The 24,609-nt window shown below is 46.5% G+C and overlaps 1 protein-coding gene across 1 annotated transcript; it reads left to right on the forward strand.

The window, feature by feature from the left end:
- The first annotated feature begins 134 nt into the window (after positions 1 to 134).
- On the forward strand, positions 135 to 21,831 carry LOC106546736 (chemerin-like receptor 1). The gene is made up of 2 exons (XM_087727692.1): positions 135 to 377; positions 20,837 to 21,831. The coding sequence occupies exon 2, from the start codon at positions 20,841 to 20,843 to the stop codon at positions 21,801 to 21,803; it is 963 nt and encodes a 320-aa protein (XP_087583818.1). The 5' UTR covers positions 135 to 377; positions 20,837 to 20,840; the 3' UTR covers positions 21,804 to 21,831.
- Positions 21,832 to 24,609: the final 2,778 nt, after the last annotated feature.

A 24,609-nucleotide genomic window follows, 5' to 3' on the forward strand; every position in this document is an offset into this window, starting at 1 on the left:
CACACACGGACACACACACAGAGCACACACTCACAGGGGCTGAGAGACAGACACCCACACATGCAAACAAGCTACCTCTCAAGGAACAGCTAATCTGCTTTCATTCATCTGTTCTTTCACACAGCATCCCAGAGTTTCAGCTTGATGGACAGCCCCATCAACACCACCTCTTCCTCCTCCTCCTCCTCCTCTTCTCTCCTGGAGCCCAGGTACTCCCTGTCTGGGTCTGGACCGAGCAGCATTTCCCCTGCCTGAGCGGCCGTGGAAACCCCCCCCCCTTTCTCTTCTTCTCCTGTTGCCGATGGCCGGGAAGGGGGATAGCTGGCAACCTTTCCTCCTCTTCATCCAGGAGAGGCAGCAAATGCCAGCGAAGTAAGGTGAGTGGAGTCCCACAAGGGGTTGCCTTGTTTACACCCACCCACCCCCTTTCCTGGGAGAAATAATAAGAATAAAGTGGGAAGAATAAGAAAGGGATTTCTACGATGACTCCCCCTCTCCCAAGTTATGTCCTTTTCTGCTTAAGTATTAGAGACGATGATTGTGATTATTTTGAGCTGTTGTGTAGGCAAGCATTAAGCAAAAAAGCTTCCTTGAAGTATTATTACTACTACAGATGTAAAACTTTTTAAAAAATAATGGCTCTCTCTCTCTCATGATGGCTTTTACCCATCCCAAAAGAAAGGGGGTGTAACTTTCATCTTATCTACCCAACTCCGGATTCAATCCACCTGTTCGTGGAATTGCACACCTGCCCCCTCGGTTGGGCGTGTTTTAATGCACCCTGGAAGACACGGCTCTCTTTTTCCCCCTCAATTAATTGGTTATAAGGGGCAGTAATGCATCCAACGATCAGAGACAGGCGGTGAAGAATTGAACCAGGAAAAGGGAGGAAAAATGGGTGAATGGATTCACACAACATGCTAAGACAAGCTTGAAGCCCTGGGTAGAAACCTAGCCATTTGTCTTTGTGTGTGGAACGAACCAATGGACATCTAATTAACAGTTTGTTTGATCCTGGCAGGATGTGTGAACCCAGACATTGTGCTTTGTTAATCGGGGTTTGACTTGTGTGAATGCAGCCATGAAGAGTATTCTAAGCTTTATTCAAGTCTATTGTTAACTCACATTTTGGTTGTTTCCAAATTGGCAGACAGTGTTTGGTCTAATCAAATGGGGGGGTTCTCTAATTTTAAGGAGTGGGGGGGGGAACAGTGGGAGCCTTGAGTGCATATTTGGGGCACCCTCGGGGAATGATGGCCAGAGTGGATGTGGCCAACCACAAACCCCCCATTTATTAAGAAGCCAAAAGAAGAAGAAAAAAGTTCTTTTGCTCCCTTTTTTTTATTTTCTAAGAATGCCCCAGAGATCGAAGGGGGCCTTGGGAGAATAACTAGAAAAATGACTTATCCCTCAGGCTGTTTGGAGCACACTAGTTCGCCATTCATTTTTTAAAATTAAAATCATCTTTTAAAAACAAATAAAATTAGAGCCAGCGGGGAGCTTTGGCTAATGCTCAGAAACATCTCGGCACATCGTCTTCTCTCTGGATGTCACACTGGGATTCAGAAACCACAACGCTCGACAGCAAGCCCAAGTTCTCTTTTCCGCCCGACTTTCTGCGCGCGAGAGAGAAAGTGGAAGATGTGAAGTATTAAGTGGGTTTCTGCTTCCCTGTACAGTTCTTATCCATCTTGGTTCCTTTTAACTGAATTTTAATTTGCGATCTCTGTTGTTTTAGTGTTTTGTTCTGCATTTTAACTGAACGATTGTACGACTCCTGTGGCCAGATGGGTGGCATATAAGTTTAATAAATAAGTGAATCTTCCATCAATGGCCAGACCTGCTGTGGGCATCCACTTACCCTCGATCCATCCAACTCTCATAGTGAATATTGGAGATCTAAATTTGGCAGGCTAGAGCTGTAACATATTTCCTCCATGAACAAAGAGTCATGTGAAGACCTTCTGCACTCAGTGTACACACTCACAACATCCTGGGGTGGGGGGTGGGGAAGGCGGAAAGGACTTTATATAGCATTAGTGCTTTTGGCATTTGCCTTTGGGTAGCATGAGATGCTGCTAGGCACAACAGCAGCACAAAAGGACTCAAGTGAGCCTTGGGGGAGCCCAGAAAAGTTGAGCAAGAAGCCTTCAACTCTCCCTTTTCGGGAAATTCCTACTGAGTGTGTCACCTTGTTAAACTGAAGTTTGTGGGAAGAACCTCCATAGACTCGGCTGATCCACAAGGGAAGCCAATCCCCCCAACCAGCCGAGTTTTTGAGGGTGGAGAAACGCGAGAAACTGGTTTGGAGTGGGGTGTGTGATGGTAACAGAAATAACAGAGTTGGAAGGGAGTTTGGAAGTCTTCTAGTCCAACTCCTGCTCAGGCAGGAAACCCATTTCAGACAAATGGCTATCCAACATCTTCTTAAAGACTTCCAGTGTTGGGGCATTTACAGCTTCTGGAGGCAAGCTGTTCCACTGATTGATTGTTTTCTCACTGTCAGAAAATTCCTCCCTAGTTCTAAATTGCTTCTGGATTGGTTTCCACCCACTGCTTCTTGTCCTGCCCTCAGGTCCTTTGTAGAATAGCTTGGCCCCATCTTCTTTGTGGCAACCCCTGAGATATTGGAAGACTGTTCCCCTCGCACATATGTGCTAGTCGTTCCTTACTCTAGGGGGCGGTGCTCATCTCCATTTCAAAGCCCAAGAGCCAGCACTCTCTGAAGATGTTTCCATGGTCATGTGGCCACCATGACTAAATGCCTAGGCGCACAGAATGTTGTTACCTTCCCATCAAAGGTGGTTCCTATTTTTCTACTTGCAATTTTACATACTTTAGAACTGCTAGGTTGACAGAAGCCGGGACAAGTAACAGGAGGTTATGATGATTGTCCAATCTCTTCTTAAAAACTTCCAGTGTTAGAGCATCCACAACTTCTGGAGGCAAGTTGTTCCACTGATTAATTGTTCTGACTGTCAGGAAATTTCTCCTTAGTTCTAGGTTGCTTCTCTCCTTGATTAGTTTCCATCCGTTGCTTCTCATCCTGCCGTCAGGTTCTTTGGAAAACATATTGACTGTCTCTTCTTTGGGGTAACCTCTTAGATATTGGAAGACTGCTATCATGTCTCCCCTAGTCCTTCTTTTCATCAAACTAGACATACCCAGTTCCTGCAACCGTTCTTCATAGATTTTATAGCCTCCTGTGCCTCCTGATCATCCTCGTTGCTCTTCTCTGCACTCTTTCCAGAGTCTCAACCTCTTTTTTTGCATTGCGGTGAGCAAAACTGGATTAAGAAGGCCCCAAGTCGTTACTTTTCTTTTCTTGCACATCTGCAGCAGAGTCCCAAATGCACTTTTTTTCCCCCAAGAGGCCACTGGATTTCCTTGTTTTTCTTTGAAGACGCTTCAAGCTTCTCCTCTTCTGACTTCGAAGAGGAGCTGAAGAAGCTCCTTGGAGGAGAAGCGAAACGTTTTCAAAGAAAAACCAGCCGCCTCTTGAAAAAAAAAGCACCTTTGGGACAACCACGACTTGGAGGACTAAGAATCTCCATCTTATATCCCAAGTGTGAATCTTTACCATTATAGAGCGGGGTGGTAGCGGCGCCTACACACCCCCTCGCCTCTTTTCCGCTCCGGGGGCAGCGCCGCTCCAATCCAGCGAGCCCCGCAGCGCCACCGGCCCGCCCGCTTGGCCTTGCCGGGCGTGGGTGCCGAAGCAGCTGGGCGCGAATCGATTAGCGCGGGGCTAATGGGCCTCGGCAGCTCCGCAGCACGTGCGCCGCCGCTCCCCCGCCGCCTCGGGGGGCCCCGCAAGCGCCGCCGGGGCGGCTCGATCCATCCCGATGCCTAATTATTAACCAGCCGGGCCGAGCCGAGCGCGGAGACAGGCAGGCGGGGCGGCGAGACTCATTCGCCCCGAGAGCTGAGCCGCGGCGGGGGCGCAGTTGCCCTTGCCTTCCCCCCTGCCCTGGGCCGGCGAACGACGTAAGGGAGCAGATGGATGCCCGGCTGGTTTCACACGATACGCCGATCCCGAGTTCCCGACTTAAAATACACGCTGCAGCTTTGCAGCGATCGATCGGAAGGAGCTGGGTTCGCGCAAGGCGCGGAACGCCAAACCCGTGTCTAGCCGACCGGGTTGTGTGAATGCACCCGCTCGAGTGTTTTAGCAGGCTGGGGAAGAGTCTTGCGGGAATGCAGCTCCTGGTCCTGTCGGAGGCTGCCGTTCGAGCATCCTAATTCTGTACCGCAGACAAATGCTTCATTCTGCTTTCTCTTCTAAACACACAAAATGTGAAGTGCTTCTCTATATAAATAAATCTGGTATAAAAGTTATTGCTATATCAATGTCCTGAGTGAGAAATTTGCTTTTTCCTCTTCGAGTGCTCCAATTGCGGATCTCCATTCATTGTTTAGATTAAGGTACACTTAACTAGAGCAACTAAGATGCTCAAAGGCTTGGAGACTAAACCACGTGAAGAAGGGCTGCAATAGCAATATAGCAATAGCAGTTAGACTTATATACCGCTTTATAGGGCTTTCAGCCCTCTCTAAGCTGTTTACAGAGTCAGCATATTGCCCCCAACAACAATCCGGGTCCTCATTTTACCCACCTCGGAAGGATGGAGGGCTGAGTCAACCCTGAACCGGTGAGATTTGAACAGCTGAACTGCAGAACTGCAGTCAGCTGAAGTAGCCTGCAGTGCTGCATTTAACAACTGCGCCACCTCAGCTGCAGGGAAAGAAGAATTAGGGGGTGACACGATAGCAGTACCCCAGTACTTGAGGGGCTGCCCCAAAGAAGAGGGGATCAAATTATTCTCCAAAGCACCAGAGGGCAGGACAAGGAACAAGGGTTGGAAATTAATCAAGCTGAGAAGCAAGCTGGAATTAAGGAGAAACTTCCTAACAGTGAGGACAATCAACAGTGGAACAGCTTTACCTCCAGAAGTTGTGGGTGCTTTTTAAGGTTAAGGTTTAAACCTTAAGGTTAAGGTTTTTAAGAAGAAACTAGACAGTCACTGGTCTGAAATAATATAGATTATATCCCTGGGACAGAGGGCTGGACTAGAAGACCTCAAAGGTCCCTTCCAGCTCTATTCTATTCTAGGGAACTTTGAGATAAACATGGTTGGGTTCGGGCAGCATTCTAAATCCAAACAACAGAAGAATAACAACATGTGGGCTCAATGGGTGGTGGGAAGCCGAGGGCAAAGCAAAAGAAGAAATAAGCTTTGGAAAACTCTGATGGAGCCAGAGTTTCTTTGCCATTGGGCTGGTTTCTGCGTCTTTGCCAAGCTAGGTGGGGAAAACACAGACGATGAAGGACCAAAGCGGAAAGTCAAAAACGCGAAGGGCTCTCCAGGCTAGGACTAGAAATGAGGGGCTCTTTTGCTTGAATCTCTGCGGAGTTGATGTTCTCTGGCTCTGAATTGCTCAGTGCTGGAGTGAAACTAACAAGTTCATCGCCCAACTTCCTCCCTGTTGTCAGAAGGGTAATTAAAGTGGTGTGTGGTTAAGGAGGTTTGTTATTTGTGGGTTTTGCAGAGCCAATATGATGTTTGTGTGTGTTTGTGTGTGTGTATCTATCTATCTATCTGTCTGTCTGTCTGTCTGTCTGTCTGTCTGTCTGCTTCACATTCAGACAGATGACAATGGGCTTCAGGTTTAAGTAGTGGGGATATGTATGTGTGTGTGTGTGTGTGTGTGTGTGTGTGTGTGTGTATATGTTATATTTATGCTGATAAATAAATAAAGGGAGACACACAGACACACACATATATATATATATATGTGTGCGTGTGTGTGTGTGTTTTATTTGTGCTGATAAATAAATAAAGGGAGACTAGTATAGATCTATTTCAAGCTATTTAGCTCTCATCAGCTAGCCATACCCTTACTGGGAATCGAGCCTGTGCTGTACTGCCTCTAAGGCTCGATTCCCAGTAAGGGTATGGCTAGCTGATGAGAGCTAAATAGCTTGAAATAGATCTATACTAGTCTCCCTTTATTTATTTATCAGCCCAAATAAAAAGCACATATATAACAAAGGCAACAGTAAAAATATTGGGTTTCTGTCGTGATGGACTCTTGTGACGAGCCGATTGACAGATGATGGAAGCAGTTAGCTTCCTCCCATAATTGGGGCTTACCAGGGGTTGTGACTCTAAATATATATGTGTGTGTGTGTGTGTGTGTGTGTGTATGTATATGTATATGTATATGTTGCATTTGTGCTGATAAATAAATAAAAGCACAAATGCAACAGAAATGTAACAAAGGCAACAGTAAAAATAATGGCTTTCTGTCTGGATGGTCTTTTGTGATGAGCCGATAGACAGAGAAAGGAAGCAGTATGCCTCCTCCCATATTTGGGCATACCAGGGGTTGTGACACAATGCATATATATATACATGTGTGTATATATATATACACACCTCCAATTTTACGCGGGATAAAACTCGAATAACCAAAGACCTACACACACAGACACACACACACACACACATTTTAAAAAGAACATAGCAAATATAGCCATTGTTCTTATCTCCTTCCAGATAAGATTCTTCTCCTTGTTGAGCAACATCTGAAATTTGCTCCCAATGCAGAGAGAGAGGGAGAGGGAGGGAGAAAAAGAGAGGGAGAAAAAAAAGGGAGAGAGAAAGAGAGGGAGGGAGGAAGGGTAGAGAAAGTGGGAGGGAGAAAGGGAGGAAAGGAGAGGGTGGGAGAGAGAAAAGGAGAGAGAGGAAGAGATGATAGAGAAAGGGAGGGAGAGAGAAAGAGAGGGAGGGGAAGAGAGAAAGGGAAGGAGAGCGAAGGGGAGAGGATAGAGAAGGAGGGAGAGAGAAAGAGGGAGGGAGATGGTGGGAGAGAAAGTGTGGGAGAGAAAAAGGGAGGAAGGGAGGATAGGAAAAGAGAGGGAGGGGGAAAGAGAAGGAGGGGGAGAGAGAGAAAGAGGCAGGGAGATAGGGGCAGGGAGGGAGAGAGAGATCCAGCTCTCCTTTCAACCATCCCCAATAAATCCAAACTGGTTGTAACCAAACAACCCCATTTAAAGCAACAGGGTTGCATAACAGGTTCACATTATTATACGGACTTGCCAGCAAGCAACAAGCAGTGCTAGAAGAGATGAACATCCTGCTGGTTTTATGTCCTTGGCTCTGACATGCCCAGAGTTGGACTGAAACTAAGTTCATTCATCCACCATCCAGCTTCCTCTCTCTTGCCGAAAAAGGGTAATCACATTTCTAAGGCCTGAAACACTCAATGTTGACTCAGCCTTCTTAGGGGACTGGAGGCTAAAGCATATAAAGAACGGTTGCTGGAATTGGGTATGTCTAGTTCAGTGTTTCTCAACCTTGTCAGCTGGCTGGGGAATTCTGGGAGTTGAAGTCCAGACATCTTCAAGTTGACAAGGTTAAGAAACACTGATCTAGTTTAATGAAAAGAAGGACTAGAGGTGACATGATAGCAGTCTTCCAATATCTAAGAGATTTCCACAAAGAAGAGACAGTCAATCCGTTTTACAAAGAACCTGACGGCAGGATGAGAAGCAACGGATGGAAACTAATCAAGGGGAGAGGCAACCTAGAACTAAGGAGAAATTTCCTGACAGTCAGAACAATTAATCAGTGGAACGACTTGCCCCCAGAAGTTGTGGATCCTCTAACACTGGAAGTTTTTAAGAAGAGATTGGACAATCATCATAACCTCCCGTTACTTGTCCCGGCTTCTGTCAACCTAGCAGTTCTAAAGTATGTAAAATTGCAAGTAGAAAAATAGGAGCCACCTTTGATGGGAAGGTAACAACATTCTGTGCACCTTCGGCATTTAGTCATGCCGGCCACATGACCACGGAGATGTCTTCGGACAGTGCTGGCTCTTCGGCTTTGAAATGGAGATGAGCACCGCCCCCTAGAGTAGGGAACGACTAGCACATATGTGCGAGGGGAACCTTTACCTTTTCCTGAGCAATCTACAATGTCAACATTGTCCCCAATAATCTGGGTCCTCATTTTACCAACCTCAGAAGGAAAGAAGACTGAGTCAAGCTTGAGCCCATCAGGATCGAACTCCGGGCTATTGGCAGAGTTAGCCTGCAATACTTCACTTTAACGACTGCACCACCAGGGCTCTTATTGTCTAGGCTGTGGGTTTTTCCTTCTACCTTTCAAGGTAATTCCCAGATACCCTTACATGCACCTGGTGGAGTTCCTTACCTATGGAAGATTCTGGAGTTGGGTCTCTCTTGGCCTTCAACAGGAATTGCATTCTTTGGATTCCATAAGAATTGCTCCCCATGCAGATAATATTATGATCTCTATCTAGGCTGCCAGTCCAGTTTAAGGTACTGGTGGCCTCATTCTTCTGGACTGAAGGTTGGACTGTCCAGTTTCCTCTTCCCTTGCTCTCCTCGGTTATCCTCTCCCCATCCACCTCCCACTCGATCTGGGGGAGTGGCTTAGCATCCCAGGTACAAGTACATAGGAAACCGTTGTCATGGTAAGAATATGTTGTATTTTTCTGGGGGCTTCTGCTGAGCCTTGGGGCATCTGGAAAAGAGCAAAAGAGCCAAATAGTTCAAACGTTAAGATTTTGTAGCAGATTTGCAAGACTTCTCTGAATGAAAAGGAAAATGGTAGGACTGTCAGGGAGACAAAAGTGTCACTGATAAGAGTCTCACTGTCCTATAATAGGACTCCAACCCGCACGTGACCTCCCTCGTTATGAACCTCCTACTTGGCTTGTGGTAGCAAGGAATCACAAGGAATTCTCTCTCTCTCTTCAGCCCAACTGAGCCTTGACTGGTTTTCTGCCAAGCGTTAGAGCTGGCAGCAGATTCGGACAGTGAGGAAGTTGGGGAGGAACCTGGGCCAGTCCTGGAGTCTGGGGAAGGCTCTGATGAGGGCTCTGTGTCAGAGGCAGAGAGGGTGGCAGAGCCATCTGACAGGTATCAGCTACCTTCAGAGTCAGACATCAGTGAGGCAGAAGAACAACTGGAGCCTGATCTCAGTGTGCGCATGCAAAGAGTTGCCAGAGGAAGGGAACTGCTAAAGAACAAGGGTTGACTTGGGAGTAAGGCCACAGGTGGACGGTGAATGGCCCCTCCCAGAGGAAATAAAAGAGGAGCGAAAGGGGAGTGGAGATTGCAGGAGACCATTAGTTCGCTTTAATTAGTTCATGACTCTATGAGCCAAGTTTTGCAGATATCGGCCTGGCAGCTCTCCAAGCCAGATAAGGTCTGTGACTGTAAATCCTCCCTTGAAAGACTTTGCTGGATGGGAATGAGCAGAATTCACAGTCAATTAAGAAAAGGGGCTTTTGTTGGGACAAGGAGTTTGCTTCATGCTCTTGGGAAACCTGGGTCAGAATACCAAGGATGAAGAATGTCATATAGCTCAAGCAGTCAACAGCTTCAATATCTTCCTTCTAGAGGATGATGATTTACTCACATGTCACAGAGAGCCGGAAGAACCCCTGAACCATGCCGAGCACGTTTGTAGCAGTGCACACATAGACACCCTCATCTTCAACAGTCAGGTTGGTCAGTCTCAACTGGTTATCTAGAGGCTTCTGCAAGTGACCGTTTCTTTTCTCCCAACTAGTTGTGGCTGGAGGGTTGCTATCTGCTTGGCAGAACAGCTCCAATGAGTCACCTTCTTGGGCTGTCAACTCAGAGCCACTGGGCAGCTCCTTGAAGCAACCTGAAACCAGAGTTAAAGCATCCATCATTTCCATGGGAGAGTCTTGGTCAAGCCAGCCAGTGGCATCCTTCAGAAAAGAGAGGAGCCCTGCGCATAGTTGCATCCTAAACTGGGGTGAAATTTAGCAGGTTCTGACAGGTTCTGGAGAACCAGTAGCAGAAATTATGAGTGGTTCAGAGAACCAGCAAATGCCACTTATGACTGCTGGCCTCAAAGTGGGGTAGGAATGGAGATTTTGCAATATCCTTTCTCCAGGAGTGGGGAAGGAATGGAGATTTTTGCAGTATCCTTCCCCTGCCATGCCCACCAAGTCACGCCCACAGATGCTTTGAGTTATAATTTCCATCCTCCCCAACCTTCAAGATAGGGTAGAATAGATTGGTACCCTGTTTCAGTGGTGGGTTGTTAAAAGTTAAAGTTCCAAGAAGGTATATAAGGTCAGCAAGCTCATAGAGGACAGGGTCAGCTGTCCCAACTTGGCCAGTTAGAAAAGAAAGACTCTCGACTCCCTCCGTAGTGAAATTATATTTAACTAAAGGCAAGCGGTTACAGCGTGGCAAAGCCGAATCTGATTTTTCACACCCAAAGCATCGAGTCAGCTCTTCCCTTCTCTGCACCTTCCCCCTTGGTTTATCTCCTCATGTCCAACTGCTTTCAAAGAAATTGTTTTGGTAGCCGTCCCTGGCTTGGCAGGCTGGAAGGTGTTGCATTCCATGACGTGACACCTTGGACCAGCCAACAGTTCTTACAGGATGGTAGTTTCAATTCCCCCTTATCCCAACCCCTTGCCTCCCTGCAGCCCAGCTCTCCCCACTTGCTTTCAATTAACATTAACTCCTTTTCAGCCCATATTTCTTTTACAGACCTCATAATGAGCTGTTTAAGCAAGAGTATTATGCAAGGGAGGAAGGCTAAACTTGCGATTCTGCATAATAAAAGACATAGCATTTGTTTAATCCACCCTGTTCCCCGTAGCCAAGAGAACCATTCATCTGTCCCTTGCATTCTTTAACCAATTGAAGAAGCTCAGTCTCATAGTTCTTTAACTACCCATCCCCCGACCGCTCCTGATCCATTCATTTAGAAACAGCAATCTTCTCCCAGGAATACATATAGCCCACCTTTTTCAGCAGTTAAAAGATCTATGGCACTTCAGCAATTTTTTTTTACCCTAATGCCATCTGCGACCAATGAAGATGATATTGAGCATCCTCAAGCTCAGGATCTAATGTGGTATTTTGCCTAAAGATTTGATAAATGCATTCTAGGGTTTCCCCTGGATTTTCATCCTGTTTCGGTTGACTTTAATAGACCTTCCCTAAATTCTTAACTTTTTTGTTTGAATCCTAAGAAAACTAAGTTCCAATAGTTTTGCAGCTGAATGTACTAAGGTTCCCAATCTGGTTCCTTCAGTAACCATGCCCAGTCAGGATCTTTCACATGATCCTGCTGCAAAGGCTTGTTCATGGTTACCTTCACCAACCTTCTTTTCTCTGGGTTTAATAAAATTTCCATCAGACTTTGTATGTCAGCCCAAGCAGACTGGTGAGTTCAGAAAAATGGATGCAAAAAGGACATGCATCTCATCTGGATTTTCTCTATAAGCAGGAATTTGATTTTTCCATGTATATAAATCAGCCATTGAGAATGGAGCATATATCCACACCTTACGTAGCTCCCTTTCAGCTTCTGGCAATCAAATTTCCCTTAGGGGCAATTTGAGTTTTTGTCTCAACTGCTCCCTTGGACCAGGTTTGTGGGCCACTTGATCTGTCCCTTCGGTAACCTTTTTGGTTTCCTTTCTCCTGGCCCCACCTAATGGGGGTTCACCGACAAATGCGCGCTCGACAAAAGCGCGCCGACAAAAGCGCTGGGAAAAAACCGTGAGTTCAAAATCACGCCGACGAATGAGCGCAGAAGCATGCCGACAACAGCACGCCAACAGAAGCGTGCTCTAAACCGAACCCTAACCCTAACCCTAACCCTAACCCTAACCCTAACCCTAACCCTAACCCATACCCTAACCCTAACCCTAACCCTAACCCTAACCCTAACCCTTACCCTTACCCTTACCCTAACCCTTACCTTAACCGTAATCGCGCTTCTGTCGGCGCTCTTTTGTCGATGCGCCCTTTTGGGTGCGCTGTCGACGTCATGGTTTTATTGCCGCGGTTTTGTCGGGCGCGCTGTTGTCCGACGCGCATTTGTCGGGTCACGCCTAATGGGACCGTTTGTTCATTCTAACCAATATCTGATTCCACTTTTTGTCTCCCTGGGTCTCCTACCCCTTCAGTGTCAACCACTTCATGTCAAGGCTACACAGGTGGAGAACACTGATGTGAGAGACACACTCTCTCTTACTCTTTTTAAACACTTAAACACATCAACAAAAACAAACATGTAAGCTGCAACAACACAGGAACTAAACGTTCTTGTTGAGCCTCTCTTTTACTTTTTCTTTCCTCCTTGAGGCTTATACAATGGGGGAGAGGATAATTTCTCTGCCAGAGATTTTACTAAAACTTTCTGAAGGTTTTTTTTCAACATGTATTGGAGGGGCGTTCGAGGAACGCTCCCCACCCTCCCATGTTCTATTTCTAACACACTTTCTGCTGACCTGTGGCCCTGGAGCTCACGGTCACCAAACAGGAACTGCAGCAGATTAACCTCCCACACAAACATAGAGCCTCATTAGGATACGCCGGTTCCGTTTGGAAGGGATGCTATCCCGGGCTCATGGGGGTGATCGGGCCCCCTCTTCCACTCCTAACCGAGTGGGTCTACAATTCTTTTGATACCTCCTGCAGGCATCTTCTTTCTCAGCCGGCGTAATTTTTATTAACTTGTCCTGATCCTGGTCAGATTCTTGGATCAGTGGTGTCCTCTGGATACCCAAGAGAGGTCGTCAGCCCTCTTTCGGAGAAAGGTCTCCATTGGCGCCTGAAGATGGGCGAGATGGCCTCGATGGGGCACCGGTCGGTCCGTTCCGTCCTTACTGAAATATCACTCTAAATCCTGTCCAAGGTTGCCAGAATTGTTGCAGAAAATGACAGGCTTTAGACTTCTCAGGTTACAGGAAAGGTTTATTTTGAAGCCAGGTTCAGAGTGTTAGTGAAATGGCTAACATTTCAAATTCTGAACAACCTTCATCATCAAAGCACACGTTCTTATACATTCTCAAAGCAGAGATGGGTTCCTACCAATTCGCACCTATTCGGTAGAACCGGTTCATCAAATCTACCGAACCGGTTAGAAGAGGTTCCACCAGTGGACCCGGAAAGCAGGCCACACCTACAGAAGAGGTTCCAAATTTTTTTGAAACCCACCACTGGTCCTTGGATATGATTATTCTACACTATCATGCTCCTATTTATAAAACTCAGTGCCTCTGTGAAAGGTAAGGATGACTACTGCGTTTGTGGTGCAATCAGAACATTGCGTGTGTTGAAGTTGTTTCAACGCAAACCAAAGATGCCTTTTAAAAAACAAGTTGACATCCTATTCTTATGCATGCCAGTGAGGTAATTTAAGGTGGTTCTGACAAGTGTCGTCGGCATCTTCATATCCGGTCACATGGGCGGCAAGCCACTCGCATCTGGTCACATGGGTGGCAAACCACTCCCACAAAGGAGGCCACACCCACAGAGTAGGTTTGAACAATTTTTGAAACCCACCGCTGCTCAAAAGCATTGCAACACGAAAATATTTAACTCATTTCTTATTGGTTATTTTGGGGGAAAAGCCTTATAAGTAGATGAGGGTCTTACTTCTTTTATTACAGGAATGGACTACGTGTCATTAGCAAACTTTATCTGAACCTTGTGGTTTGGACTTTTACAATAGGGACGTTGGCTAGAACATCTTGTGGTTAGAGGCTGATGACATTTCCTTTAAGCAGACTTCTAACTGTCCCTTTTATACCACATCTTCATTCTTATATTTTTAATCCATATTTTATTCTACTTTAATGTGATAGATATATAGATGATATAGATCAAGGGTGTTGTACTCAAGGGCCGGGGGTTGGATCCAGTCCATGGGGTGCTTAGTCCTGGCCTGCAGGGCTGCCCTACAAACAGCAAAGGAGCATCCCATGGTGCCTCTGCTGGCAAAAATGGAGCTCCGCAGGGCAATGTGTGGCCCTCCCAGGCTCCATTTTCACTGGCAGAGGGCAGCAGGAGCCCATTGTGGTTGAAAACGGAGTGTTCGAAGACTGCAGTTGGTCCAGAATGCAGCCACGCGAGTGATAATGGGTGTACCCAGATACACTCATGTTACACCCATCCTCCACGAGCTGCACTGGCTCCCCATTGGTCTCCGGACCCGCTTCAAGGTGCTAGTCGTTACTTTTAAAGCCCTACATGGTATCGGACCTGGCTACCTGAGAGACCGCCTCCTGCCATTTATCTCCCAACGACCAATAAGATCACACAGGTTGGGCCTCCTCTGGGTGCCCTCGACCGGGCAATGCCAGCTGGCACCCCCCCCCCCCCTGCGAGGGAGGGCCTTCTCTGTAGCTGCACCGGCCTTGTGGAACGATCTACCCACGGATATCCGGACCCTTACTACTCTCCCGGCCTTCCGTAAAGCGACTAAGACCTGGCTGTTCCGGCAGGCCTGGGGCTGTTGATTAATATTCCAGCCCCACGTAGACAGAATGGTGATTTTGTTTTAAATAATTTTACTTTTAATATTCTATGTCTTTGCTTTGTTGTGAGCTGCCCAGAGTCCCTAGGGAGTGGGCGGCATACAAATTTTACTAAAGTTACAAAGTTACAAAAGTTACGGAGCCTGGGAGCCCGCTTCCAACCTCCGTTTTCTCTGGCAGAGGCACTGCGGGCCAGTCCTTTGCTAGCCCTGCGGAGCAGACCTAAGCACCCCGCAGGCCGGATCTGCTCCCCCCACCCCCAGCCTTGAGTTGGACACCCATGAGTTAAGGACTAACTTTCTGTTTGATTCCCATCTGAGCAATCCCAATAGTTACAATTATTAACTTTGACCGTGATTCTTATTCGACATTTTAGTCTTTTGACAACATCTAAGCCTGTTCGGCATGATATTTTGGCTGGTCTAGAGAAGAGGTGATGTGTTCTTTTTTTATTATTATTAATAAAAGACGTTACTGTAACTTAGTCAGTTAGGAAAGGGGAAAGTATTTTTATGGGAATGGAAATGACTGTTAATTAGTTTGAAGTGTAAGTTTAGGGTTAGGGGGAAAAATTCCGAGGAAAAGTAAAATAGATAAGGCATCTTCCGTTTGGTTCCCACTTCCTCTTAGCCAGATTCTGATTCTCTTCAAAACAACGGCCTCAAAAAGGAAGCAAAGAGTTGGCTTGATTCAGTCGGTTTGCTTCTTCATAACAAACTCTCAAGTTACTTCCTTCAATTTAGTTATCGTATATAGTGCTGCACTGAAAATATATCTGGCTGTTTTTTCAACACTCTCTTCCAATTTTACCAAGGGAAAAAAAAGATCTACTTTCCCATGTTTTCCCTGTTCTCTTTGGTCAAAGGAATACATTTGGGAGAACCTCTTCTAAGTGAGGTGCACCATCTTCCACTGACATTGACGTGTGGGGTAGCAGAAAGGTATGTGCGTATCCCGCTTGTCGTTGTACAATCTTTTTTCCCCCCAGCGAATGTGTGATGGTACACACCTAGAACTGGAGAGAGATTCACATTCTTTGTAACTGATTTTCCTCTGTAGTAAGTTAGGAGAACCTACTTGTTCACACAGTAGCAGAAGTGGTATTCAGCAGGTTTTGACCACTTCTGGAGAACCGGTAGCAGAAATTTTGACCAGTTCGGAGAACCGGCAAATACTACCACCGACTGGCCCCACCCCCATCTATTCTCTGCCTCCCGAGTCTGAGCTGATCGGGAGAGAATGGGGATTTTGCAGTAACCTTCCTGTGCCAAGCCGCCAAGCCACGCCCACCAAGCCAAGCCACACCCATAGAACAAAAAAAAATGAATCCCACCACTGGCCTGAATGCTATTATTGCCCGCTTCAAAACCAAAGCCTCGCTAGGGAACTGGCTGGCTGTTGAGGAACGTGTGATCTCTCAGAGGTTTTCCAATGAAGCAGATCACTGGAGAAGGATTTTGAGTTGTTCTGGCTAAGCCCGGGAGAGCTGAAATGTTATCCATTCTCGCCTCAAACTGGTTATTAAAAAATTTGCACATGAACACTCCCTCCCTACAAATTGTCTTTGACCTGATCTAGTAATAATTCATACTTTTCCTGCTAAAAAAGTCCACACACACACACACACACACACACACACACACACACACACACACACACACACACACACACACACACACACGCTGGCCAAGTTGCAAGCAGGGAAACTAAATCTCCAATTGGCTATTTTCAACCAATCCAGGTCATGGTTCTCCCAAAGATGCTTTTTCAAAAGGCAACTGGACTTTCTTGGTGTTTTTTTTTTTGGTCCCCTTGAAAAGGTTTCACTTCTCATCTAAGAAGAAAACTGAAGAAGCTTCTTGGATGACAAATAAAACGTTTTCAAGGGTTGGGGTTGGGGTGGGGAATCCCCCCCTTAGAACATCCAGTTGCCTTTTGACACAGCACTTTTGGGTAAATCCCCATCCTGTTTTCATTGGATTAGTCAGATCTAACTCGCGAATATGCAACCACTTTAATAGCGCGAATAGCACTTACACTTATCTATCCCTTCACAGTGTTTGATGGCATTCTCTAAGCGGTTTACAGAGTCAGCCTATTTGCCTCCAACAATCTGGGTCCTCATTTTACTGATCTTGTAAGGATGGAAGTCTGAGTCAATTTGAGCCTGTCAGGACCGAACTCCTGGCTGTGGGCAGAGTTACCCTGCAATACTGCATTCTAGCAATAGCAATAGCAGTTAGACTTATATACCGCTTCATAGGGCTTTCAGCCCTCTCTAAGCAGTTTACAAAGTCAGCATATCGCCCCCAACAACAATCCGGGTCCTCATTTTACCCACCTCGGAAGGATGGAAGGCTGAGTCAACCCTGAGCCGGTGAGATTTGAACAGCCGAACTGCAGAACTGCAGTCAGCTGAAGTAGCCTGCAGTGCTGCATTTAACCACTGCGCCACCTCGGCTCTTTTTTTCTAACCTGATAAGCACAGTCAATAGGGAAGCCAGTTTCACTTAACAGCCATGTTATTAACTTAAGGACAGTGATTCATTTTACAACGGCGGCAAGAAAGGTCACTGAACAATGGTCTCACTTAACAATAGCAGTGGCACTTAGCTTCGTAGTGCTTTACAACCCTCTCTAAGCAGTTTACAGAGTCAGCCTATTGCCCCCAACAACCTGGGTCCTCATTTTACTGAACTTGTAAAGGATGGAAGGCTGAGTCAACCTCGAGCCCGTCAGGATCGAACTGCTGGCTGTGGGCAGAGTTAGCAATACTGCACTGTAACTGCCACCCCCATAAATTTTCTTGGACCTCAAGGCTGCGTAATTCTGAATGCGATCCAATGGAAAATCCTGCCCCCCACCCTCTGCGTTGCAAGGAATGGAAGCCCATCAAAACATTGACGGGGTTCAGGAGGATGATGTCCTGCTGGCTGGATCTGCCTCTATATCCCTTTCTGACGCTCTTTGGAACACCCACCCGCCCCTCTTCAGCTCCCAGAGGTCACATCCTGAACCTGCTTCCGGCTTGTGCCACTTGGCAAACTCTCTTTGCATTGCTTGGCAACCGAGCCCCTTCTGCAACCCCATGGCAACTTTCTAGCTTAGAATAGAAGCTCATTCACGAATGTTCTTGCCTCCCTCTGCAATATTTCTAACAATGTCAGAAGGTAATATCGTAACCAGAGCAACAGAGACTGCCCTTGAACATTTCCATTAGGGAAGAAGGGAAAATGCAGACGAGATCGGGGAGACGGGTGGGTTTCAGCTTAGCTAAGAGCACCCCTAGGAGAGGAAAACTCAGAGGGACAGAACGTCCCGTTTCATCATCCCATCTTGAGCTCCAGGCTGAAGATGCTGACGGAGGTCTGGTTTTCTTTTGTAATTTCCAACTTTCTCTCTTCCTTTCCCCCTCCCGGCCCTGTACATCGAACTAAGGGATCAAGACCAGAATGTTCTGTATCTGTGGGAGAGACCCTCCCCCGGCTTTGTCCTGACTCATGGTTTGCTTAACGGTGTTTGGAGTATGATTCAGTTGGCTGAGTTTGTTTTGACTGAGGCTTCCCAAGAGCATGAAGCAAACTCCGTGTCCGGGCAAAAAACCCTTTTATTAATTGATTGTGAATTCTGCTCATTCACATCCAGCAAAGTCTTTCAAGGGAGGCTTTATAGTCACAGACCTTTATCTGGCTTGGAAAGCTGCCAGGCCGATCTCTGCAAAACCTGGCAATGAGTCACCAACCAATTAAGCGAACTAATGGTCTCCTGCAAGCTCCACTCCCTTTTTGCTCTTCTTTTATTTCCTCTGGGAGGGGCCATTCATCGTCCACCTGTGGCCTCACTCCCAAGTCGCCCCCTTTTCTTCAGCTGTTCCCTTCATCTGGCAACTCTGTGCATGCGCACACTGGGAACTGGCTCCAGCTGTTCGTATGCCTCACTGATGTCTGACTCTGAAGGCAGCTGATAACTGGCACGTGGCCCTGGCCCAGTGGTGGGATTCAGCCAGTTTGCATCTATTCGGGAGAACCGGTTGTTAACTTTCTAAGCAGTTCAGAGAACCAGTTGTTGGAAGAAATCTCCTTTTGTTTTTTCCCCCGCTTTACAGGGCTAATCCTGTAAGGAAGGCAGGAAGGAAACATTCTGGTGTTGTTTCTAGCCTCATCTTTATTGTCCTGCTTACAGAAACTGCCTCTCCGGTTAACCCTTACTACATTGTAACAGCTTAGGTGAAGCGCCCATCGACCTTGAGTTGGCCACGCCCACCCAGTCACATGACCACTGATCCCCTGCCTACCCAGCTGGTCATCAGGGCAGAGAACCGTTTGTTAAATTATTTGAATCCCACCACTGCCCTGGCCCCATCTCTGTCTCTGACACAGACCCCTCATCCGAGCCTTCCCCAGACTCCAGGACTGGCCCATCTTCCTCCCCAACCTCCTCACTGTCCGAATTTGGCCACTGGTGGGCCACAATAGGGTTTGCCCAGTGCACCAGCTGAAGACTGGCTTGCAAACCACGGTGCCTAATTGTTGGGTTTCACGAGTTGCACTCGGTGGAACCCCAATTGACCGTCTGATGGCTTAATGTGACCCCCAAAACCTGCCTGATCAGGGAAAGTTACTGTGAAGTCACATAAATCTGATTTTTGTTTGAAGACGTTTCACTTCTAATCCAAGAAACTTCTTGGATGAGTTGAAGAAGCTTCCTGGATGTGAAGCGAAACATCTTCAAAGAAAAACCAGAAAGTTCAGTTGCCTCTTGAAAAAAGCACCTTTGGGACACATTTGGAATACTGCATCCAGTTTTGCTCACCACAATGTAAAAAAGATGTTTAGATTCTGGAAAGAGTGCAGCAAAGAACAACAAAGTTGATCAGGGGACTGGAGGCTATAAAACCTATGAAGGAATTGGGAATTGCTGGAACTGGGTATGTCTAGTTTAATGAAAAGAAGGACCAGGGGAGACAGGATAGCAGTGTTCCAATATCTCAGGGGTTGCCACAAAGAAGAGGGAGTCAATCTATTCTCCAAAGCACCTGAGGGTAGAACAAGAAGCAATGGATGGAAACTAATCAAGGAGAGAAGCAACTTGGAACTAAGGAGAAATTTCCTGACAATTAGAACAATTCAGCAGAAAGACTTGCCTTCAGAAGTTGTGGGTACCTTTTGAAAAAGTCCAGTTGCCTCTTGAAAAAGAACCTTTGAGAAAAGGGAATCACATTGACTTCTGGAGACAGCAACGGTCATAAATATGAACCAATGGCCAAGCATCAGAATTTTGATCCCATTATCATGGGGATGCTGCAAAGATTGCAACTGTGGGGCGGGGGGGAAACCCCAGTCATGTCATATTGTTCAGTGCTGCGGTAACTTTGAGTGGTCACTAAACGGCTGTAAATCGAGGACTACCTGTATTAGCTAAACTGGGAAGTTGATGAACTCTCCTGGAAAAAGGCAAAATCAAATGTGGTCCATCTTGTTATCCAGAGAAAGGATATTTCTTTCCCTTCAATGTAACTTTGCTCCAGTTTATTGCAACGTAGATCTTAGCCAAGTAAGAGACCATATCTGATTTCATACCATAATCAGTCCCAGAGAGCTTCCTGTTGAAGGAAGCCACCAACGCTTAGGCTGCGTATGGCCCTCAAATTATATAACAATTTGTTCACTGAAGAGTCCAAAGGTAAGCAATTTATAGTCGTCCAATTGAGATTAGATTTGGAGCATCTGCGGAGCACCGCTATAGCACAGCACTTTGCTGTTCTATAGATCAGTGTCTCTCAACCTTTGGCAACTTTAAGATGTGTGCGAACCCGCACGAACCCCTAGCAGCTCACTCCTTGGGGATAATTTGCTTTTCGGTAAAAATGTACCGTATTTTTTGGAGTATAACATGCACCGGAGTATAAGACGCACCAAGATTTTGAAGAGGCAAATTTAAAAAAAAAGGTTTTTGTACTCTGCAGACCTCCCAAAAACGGCCTGTTTTTTGTGAAAATGGGCCCGTTTTTTTTTTTTAAAGGCATGAATAGCCTTTAGGAGAAGCTTGTGGAGTGCTCCTGGGGGGCAGGGGAACCAAAAACGAGCAAAAACGGTCCATTTTTTCTGAAAACTGGCTCATTTTTTGTCACAAAAAGAGGGCAGGCATAGCCTTTAGGAGGCTTATAGAGTGCTCCTGGGGGGGGAGGGGCAAAATTGAGCAAAAAATTGTTCATTTTTCACTCGTTTCTGCCCTCCCCAGCACCCGGAGCACTCTGAAAGCCTATGCACGGCCATTTTGGTGAAGTGGGCAGGGTTTTGGGAGGCAAAAAAATGCTATATTCAGTGTATAAGATGCACCAGATTTTCAGCCTCTTTTTTGAGGGGAAAAGGTGAGTCTTATACTCTGAAAAATATGGTAATTCCTGGCAAACAAATCACATTGCCCGATCTGAATAAGGAATAATCACGAATTTTCATCCTTGTTCTTCTCTCTTTGACAGGGAGATGTCAACAAACCCGAGTGCCAATGGCTCCTCCTCCCAAGTGCCCGTGGAGGACAACTCCGTGAAGGACAGCATAAAGGTTATCACAGGGGTGATATTCAGCTTCATCTTCCTGGCTGGTGTGACTGGGAACGGGATAGTCCTGTTCGTCACTGGGTGGAAGCTGCGATGGACCTCCAACACCGTCTGGTTCTTCAACCTGGCCTTAGCCGACTTAGCGTCCACCTCCCTCATCCTTGTCACGGTGCTCAATTTGGCGCTTGATCTGCATTGGCCTTTCGGATCCGTGGCTTGCAAAGTGGCCAATTGCCTCTTCGGGCTGAGCGTCTGTAGCGGCGTGTTGCTACTGAGCTCCATCAGCGTGGATCGCTGTGTGTTGGTGGTGGCTCCCGTCTGGTGCCAGAACTACCGCACGCCCCGACTCACCTGGGCGGCTTGCGGATTCCTTTGGCTGCTGTCGTTGGCGTTTTTCGTCCCCAGCTCCTACTTCTTCACCCAGGTCTCGGTGGATAACAACAACCGGAGCTCTTGCAACAACCTGGACATTTTTCAGGACTGGCAACAAGCCGAAGTCCTCACCATTTGCATTTTCCTCTATCAATTCCTCCTTCCCTTATTGGTCATCTCCATTTCCTACACAATCCTGGTGGTGACCATGAAAAAGAAGAAGCTGAACAAATCCAGCAAGCCCTTCCTGGTGGTCACCAGAGTGGTCTTCTGCTTTTTCCTCTGTTGGCTCCCTTATCATGCATTGGCTCTGGCCAGGATCTCAATGGATCACGTGCCGGAGAGCATGCGGCTGGTGGCCATTCCCCTCTCCAAATGCCTGGCCATGTTCAACAGTTGCATTAACCCCTTGCTTTATGTCTTTGTAGGGCAGGAATTCCAGGACGCCGTCAGGAGGTCCTTGCTGCAGGTCTTCAAGACCGCTTTCGAGGAAGCCCCTCTGGGCGCCAACCTCTGAGAGAGGTCACCAGGAAAGCTCTCAGGGTTTCCCTGGCACAAGAGGGCATTCTCAAACTATTAGGTGGAACAGAGAGGCAAGGACTAAAAAGTAGGCTTTTTCTAAAAGAAGCAGGACCAAAGTGAAAATGATCAGATAATTAGCACACCACCTTGGTGCAATGGAACCATAGAATGGATGAATGTGCATAACTGGGCCGGCTAGGGATCTCTCCATTTTTGTTCATGCTGGCTCCCTTCTTTTTCTTACTAGCGTATTGAACCTTACCTGTGACTGCTCAAACTTCAGTCCCCATTCAGCTCAGTTGGGGAGGGGGTTTACACAGGGGTGGGATTGAAAAATTGTAGCAACCAGTTCTCTGCCTGGGGGTGTGACCTACTCTGACTTCTCACAGCAGGAATGTGGCATTTCCTCAAGCCTCCAGGAGGCCGAAAACAGCCTCCCCGGGCTCCCGAGGCCCTCCAGAAGCCAGAAACAAGCCTATTTCTGGACTTTCAGTAGGCCCATTTTTCACCCGCTCAGAGCCTCAAAATTAGCATCCGGTTCACTTGAACTGGTCCGAACTGGCTGAATCCTACCCCTGGTTACACTTTAGTGAAAAAGATTGCCCCCCTACTTAATCTAGTAGAGATATGCGTCCGTTGTTCTGTTTATTGGCTTGACTGATCTATTTTTTCAACTTGCAGCAGCTTGTGGAGAAGCAATCCAACTTATAGGTGTTCAGATGCTCTCCTCTCCAAATGTTTTGGGTCACAGGCTCCTTTGGAAAATAGTGTGGGTGGTGGGGCGGGAGAGGAATTGGAGCAGTTCCCTACATCATCATCATCATCATCATCATCATCATCATCATCATCATCATCATCATTTAAAGACCCCATAATCCCTTGCGGGGTGGAGTCTGGGCATCCAAATGGAGCCAGCAGAGTGTTTACTGGCCGGATGCCCATCCTGTTGCCAATGCAGAGTTTTATCCAGCAGATATATTCTCATTATGCCCAGAGAGAGAGAGAGAGAGAAAAATATCTGCCGCTACCCAGGATCAAACTCACAGACTCCTGATTGTGAGGCGAGAGCGCCACCCCTAGGCCACCCCACCACTCTGCTGAGAAGTTTCCTACTTCCCTGTCTCAAAATGTAAATTACTGTAAAGCAAAATCTGCCAGGGGTGGGGGGGAATCCTACCACTTGGTGTATTTCCGTCATAGTCAGTATAGCTGGACCCCTGGTTACCTTTTCTAGGTTTCATCCTATTCCAGTATTTCTCAACCTTGGCAAGTGAAGATGAGTGAACTTCAACTCCCAGTGTCAGGGTTCCAAATAGCATCCAAAAGTAAATCAGAGTCCGAGGCAAAGGATTCCTCAAAGTTCCAATTTATTAAGAGAGCCATGTTGGCACATTTGGGAAAACCCGAATCTGAAAGCTTCCTGGTTTTCTTAGTCAGTTAAAAGTTTAAGGTCCTGCCCCAAACACCCACATGGTCCATCACATGGTCCAATTTTCCACTGCCATGCTAGCAGTTTCCACCCATCCAGTTCTAGCCAGGTGCAGAGACAAAGGATGACCTTGGCTTTCTAGAAAGAATGTTATTATGGCTACATATCACCCCACTCCGTATAATCCCCCCTCCCATTTTCCCACAATAGAAAATGAATAGTAGAAAGTGTGGCAGACCTGAAACCTAAAGATAAAAGATGGCTTACCCAGAATTCCCTATGCAGTCCATTCATCTTCACATTGCTAAGGTTGAGAAACACTGTCCTATTCCATGCATTCCTCCTTCCTCTCTTTTCATTTCTCTTATAAAAATACAAGTTTTTCATCAAGTTGGTGGCATACATACACCAAGGCCGTTTTATGGGCATCAGATGGAAATGGTTGGCTGCTGTTTTTACTGGAGGTTTTTTATTTTGTACTTCCCAGTCTAGCTAATAACCCCGAGGTTCCTATACATAAGAGTGTTGTTGTTGTTTTTCATTCTCAGCAACTGTTAAGATGTATGGACTTCAAGCTCCAGAATTCCTCAGGAAGGTGGACTTCAACTTCTGGGAGTTGAAGTTCACACATCGTAGCAGTTAGACTTATATACCGCTTCCTAGGGCTTTCAGCCCTCTCTAAGCGGTTTACAGAGTCAGCATATTGCCCCCAACAACAATCCGGGTCCTCATTTTACCCACCTCAGAAGGATGGAAGGCTGAGTCAACCCTGAGCCGGTGAGATCTGAACCGCCAAACTGCAGCTAACAGTCAGCTGAAGTGGCTGCAGTACTGCACTCTAACCACTGCGCCACCTCAGCTCTAACTTAACGTTGACAATTTTTTTTTTAAAAAAAAACAACCCACTGATTTAGTGTCATGTCAGAGCTTTGGAACTGTAGTTAGAGCTGAAGGAATTATTTTTTAAAAAATAAATGGTTCCATTTTTTAATCTAAGTAACATAAAGCATCCCTTTTCTGGGGATCCTCTCCCATGGCACCTCTTTTTCTCTTATGTAGCACAGGATAATTTTTCATTTTTTCAAAGCATGCTGCAGAGTTTCTATGTCTGCAATTATGGGGACTTTATAAATTACTTTTAATCAGCCGCTTATCAATTAAAATAGGGAGCCCTTGTTTTGCACTACTTGAGCAATTGTTCGGTGGGGGGGGGCGGAGGACAAGATATATGCTGTGAGTTATTTTGAAGAAAGTTCTCAGTCTAAGGTGAAGGTTTGAGTCCATGACATTATTTAATCAGAAACACAGTTTTGTTTTACTATCAAGGGAAACTTGCTCACCTTCTAAGTTAGCCTTCAGATAGGGTTACATA

Source organism: Thamnophis sirtalis, unplaced genomic scaffold (genome assembly GCF_051295495.1).
Source record: "Thamnophis sirtalis isolate CommonGarterSnake01/CBP01778 unplaced genomic scaffold, rThaSir2_p1.2 scaffold_13, whole genome shotgun sequence".
NCBI classification, from domain to species: Eukaryota; Metazoa; Chordata; class Lepidosauria; order Squamata; family Natricidae; genus Thamnophis; species Thamnophis sirtalis.

Coding starts and splice junctions, on each gene's coding strand:
- LOC106546736 (XM_087727692.1), top strand. CDS start 20,841: ATGTCAACAAACCCGAGTGCCAATGGCTCCTCCTCCCAAGTGCCCGTG.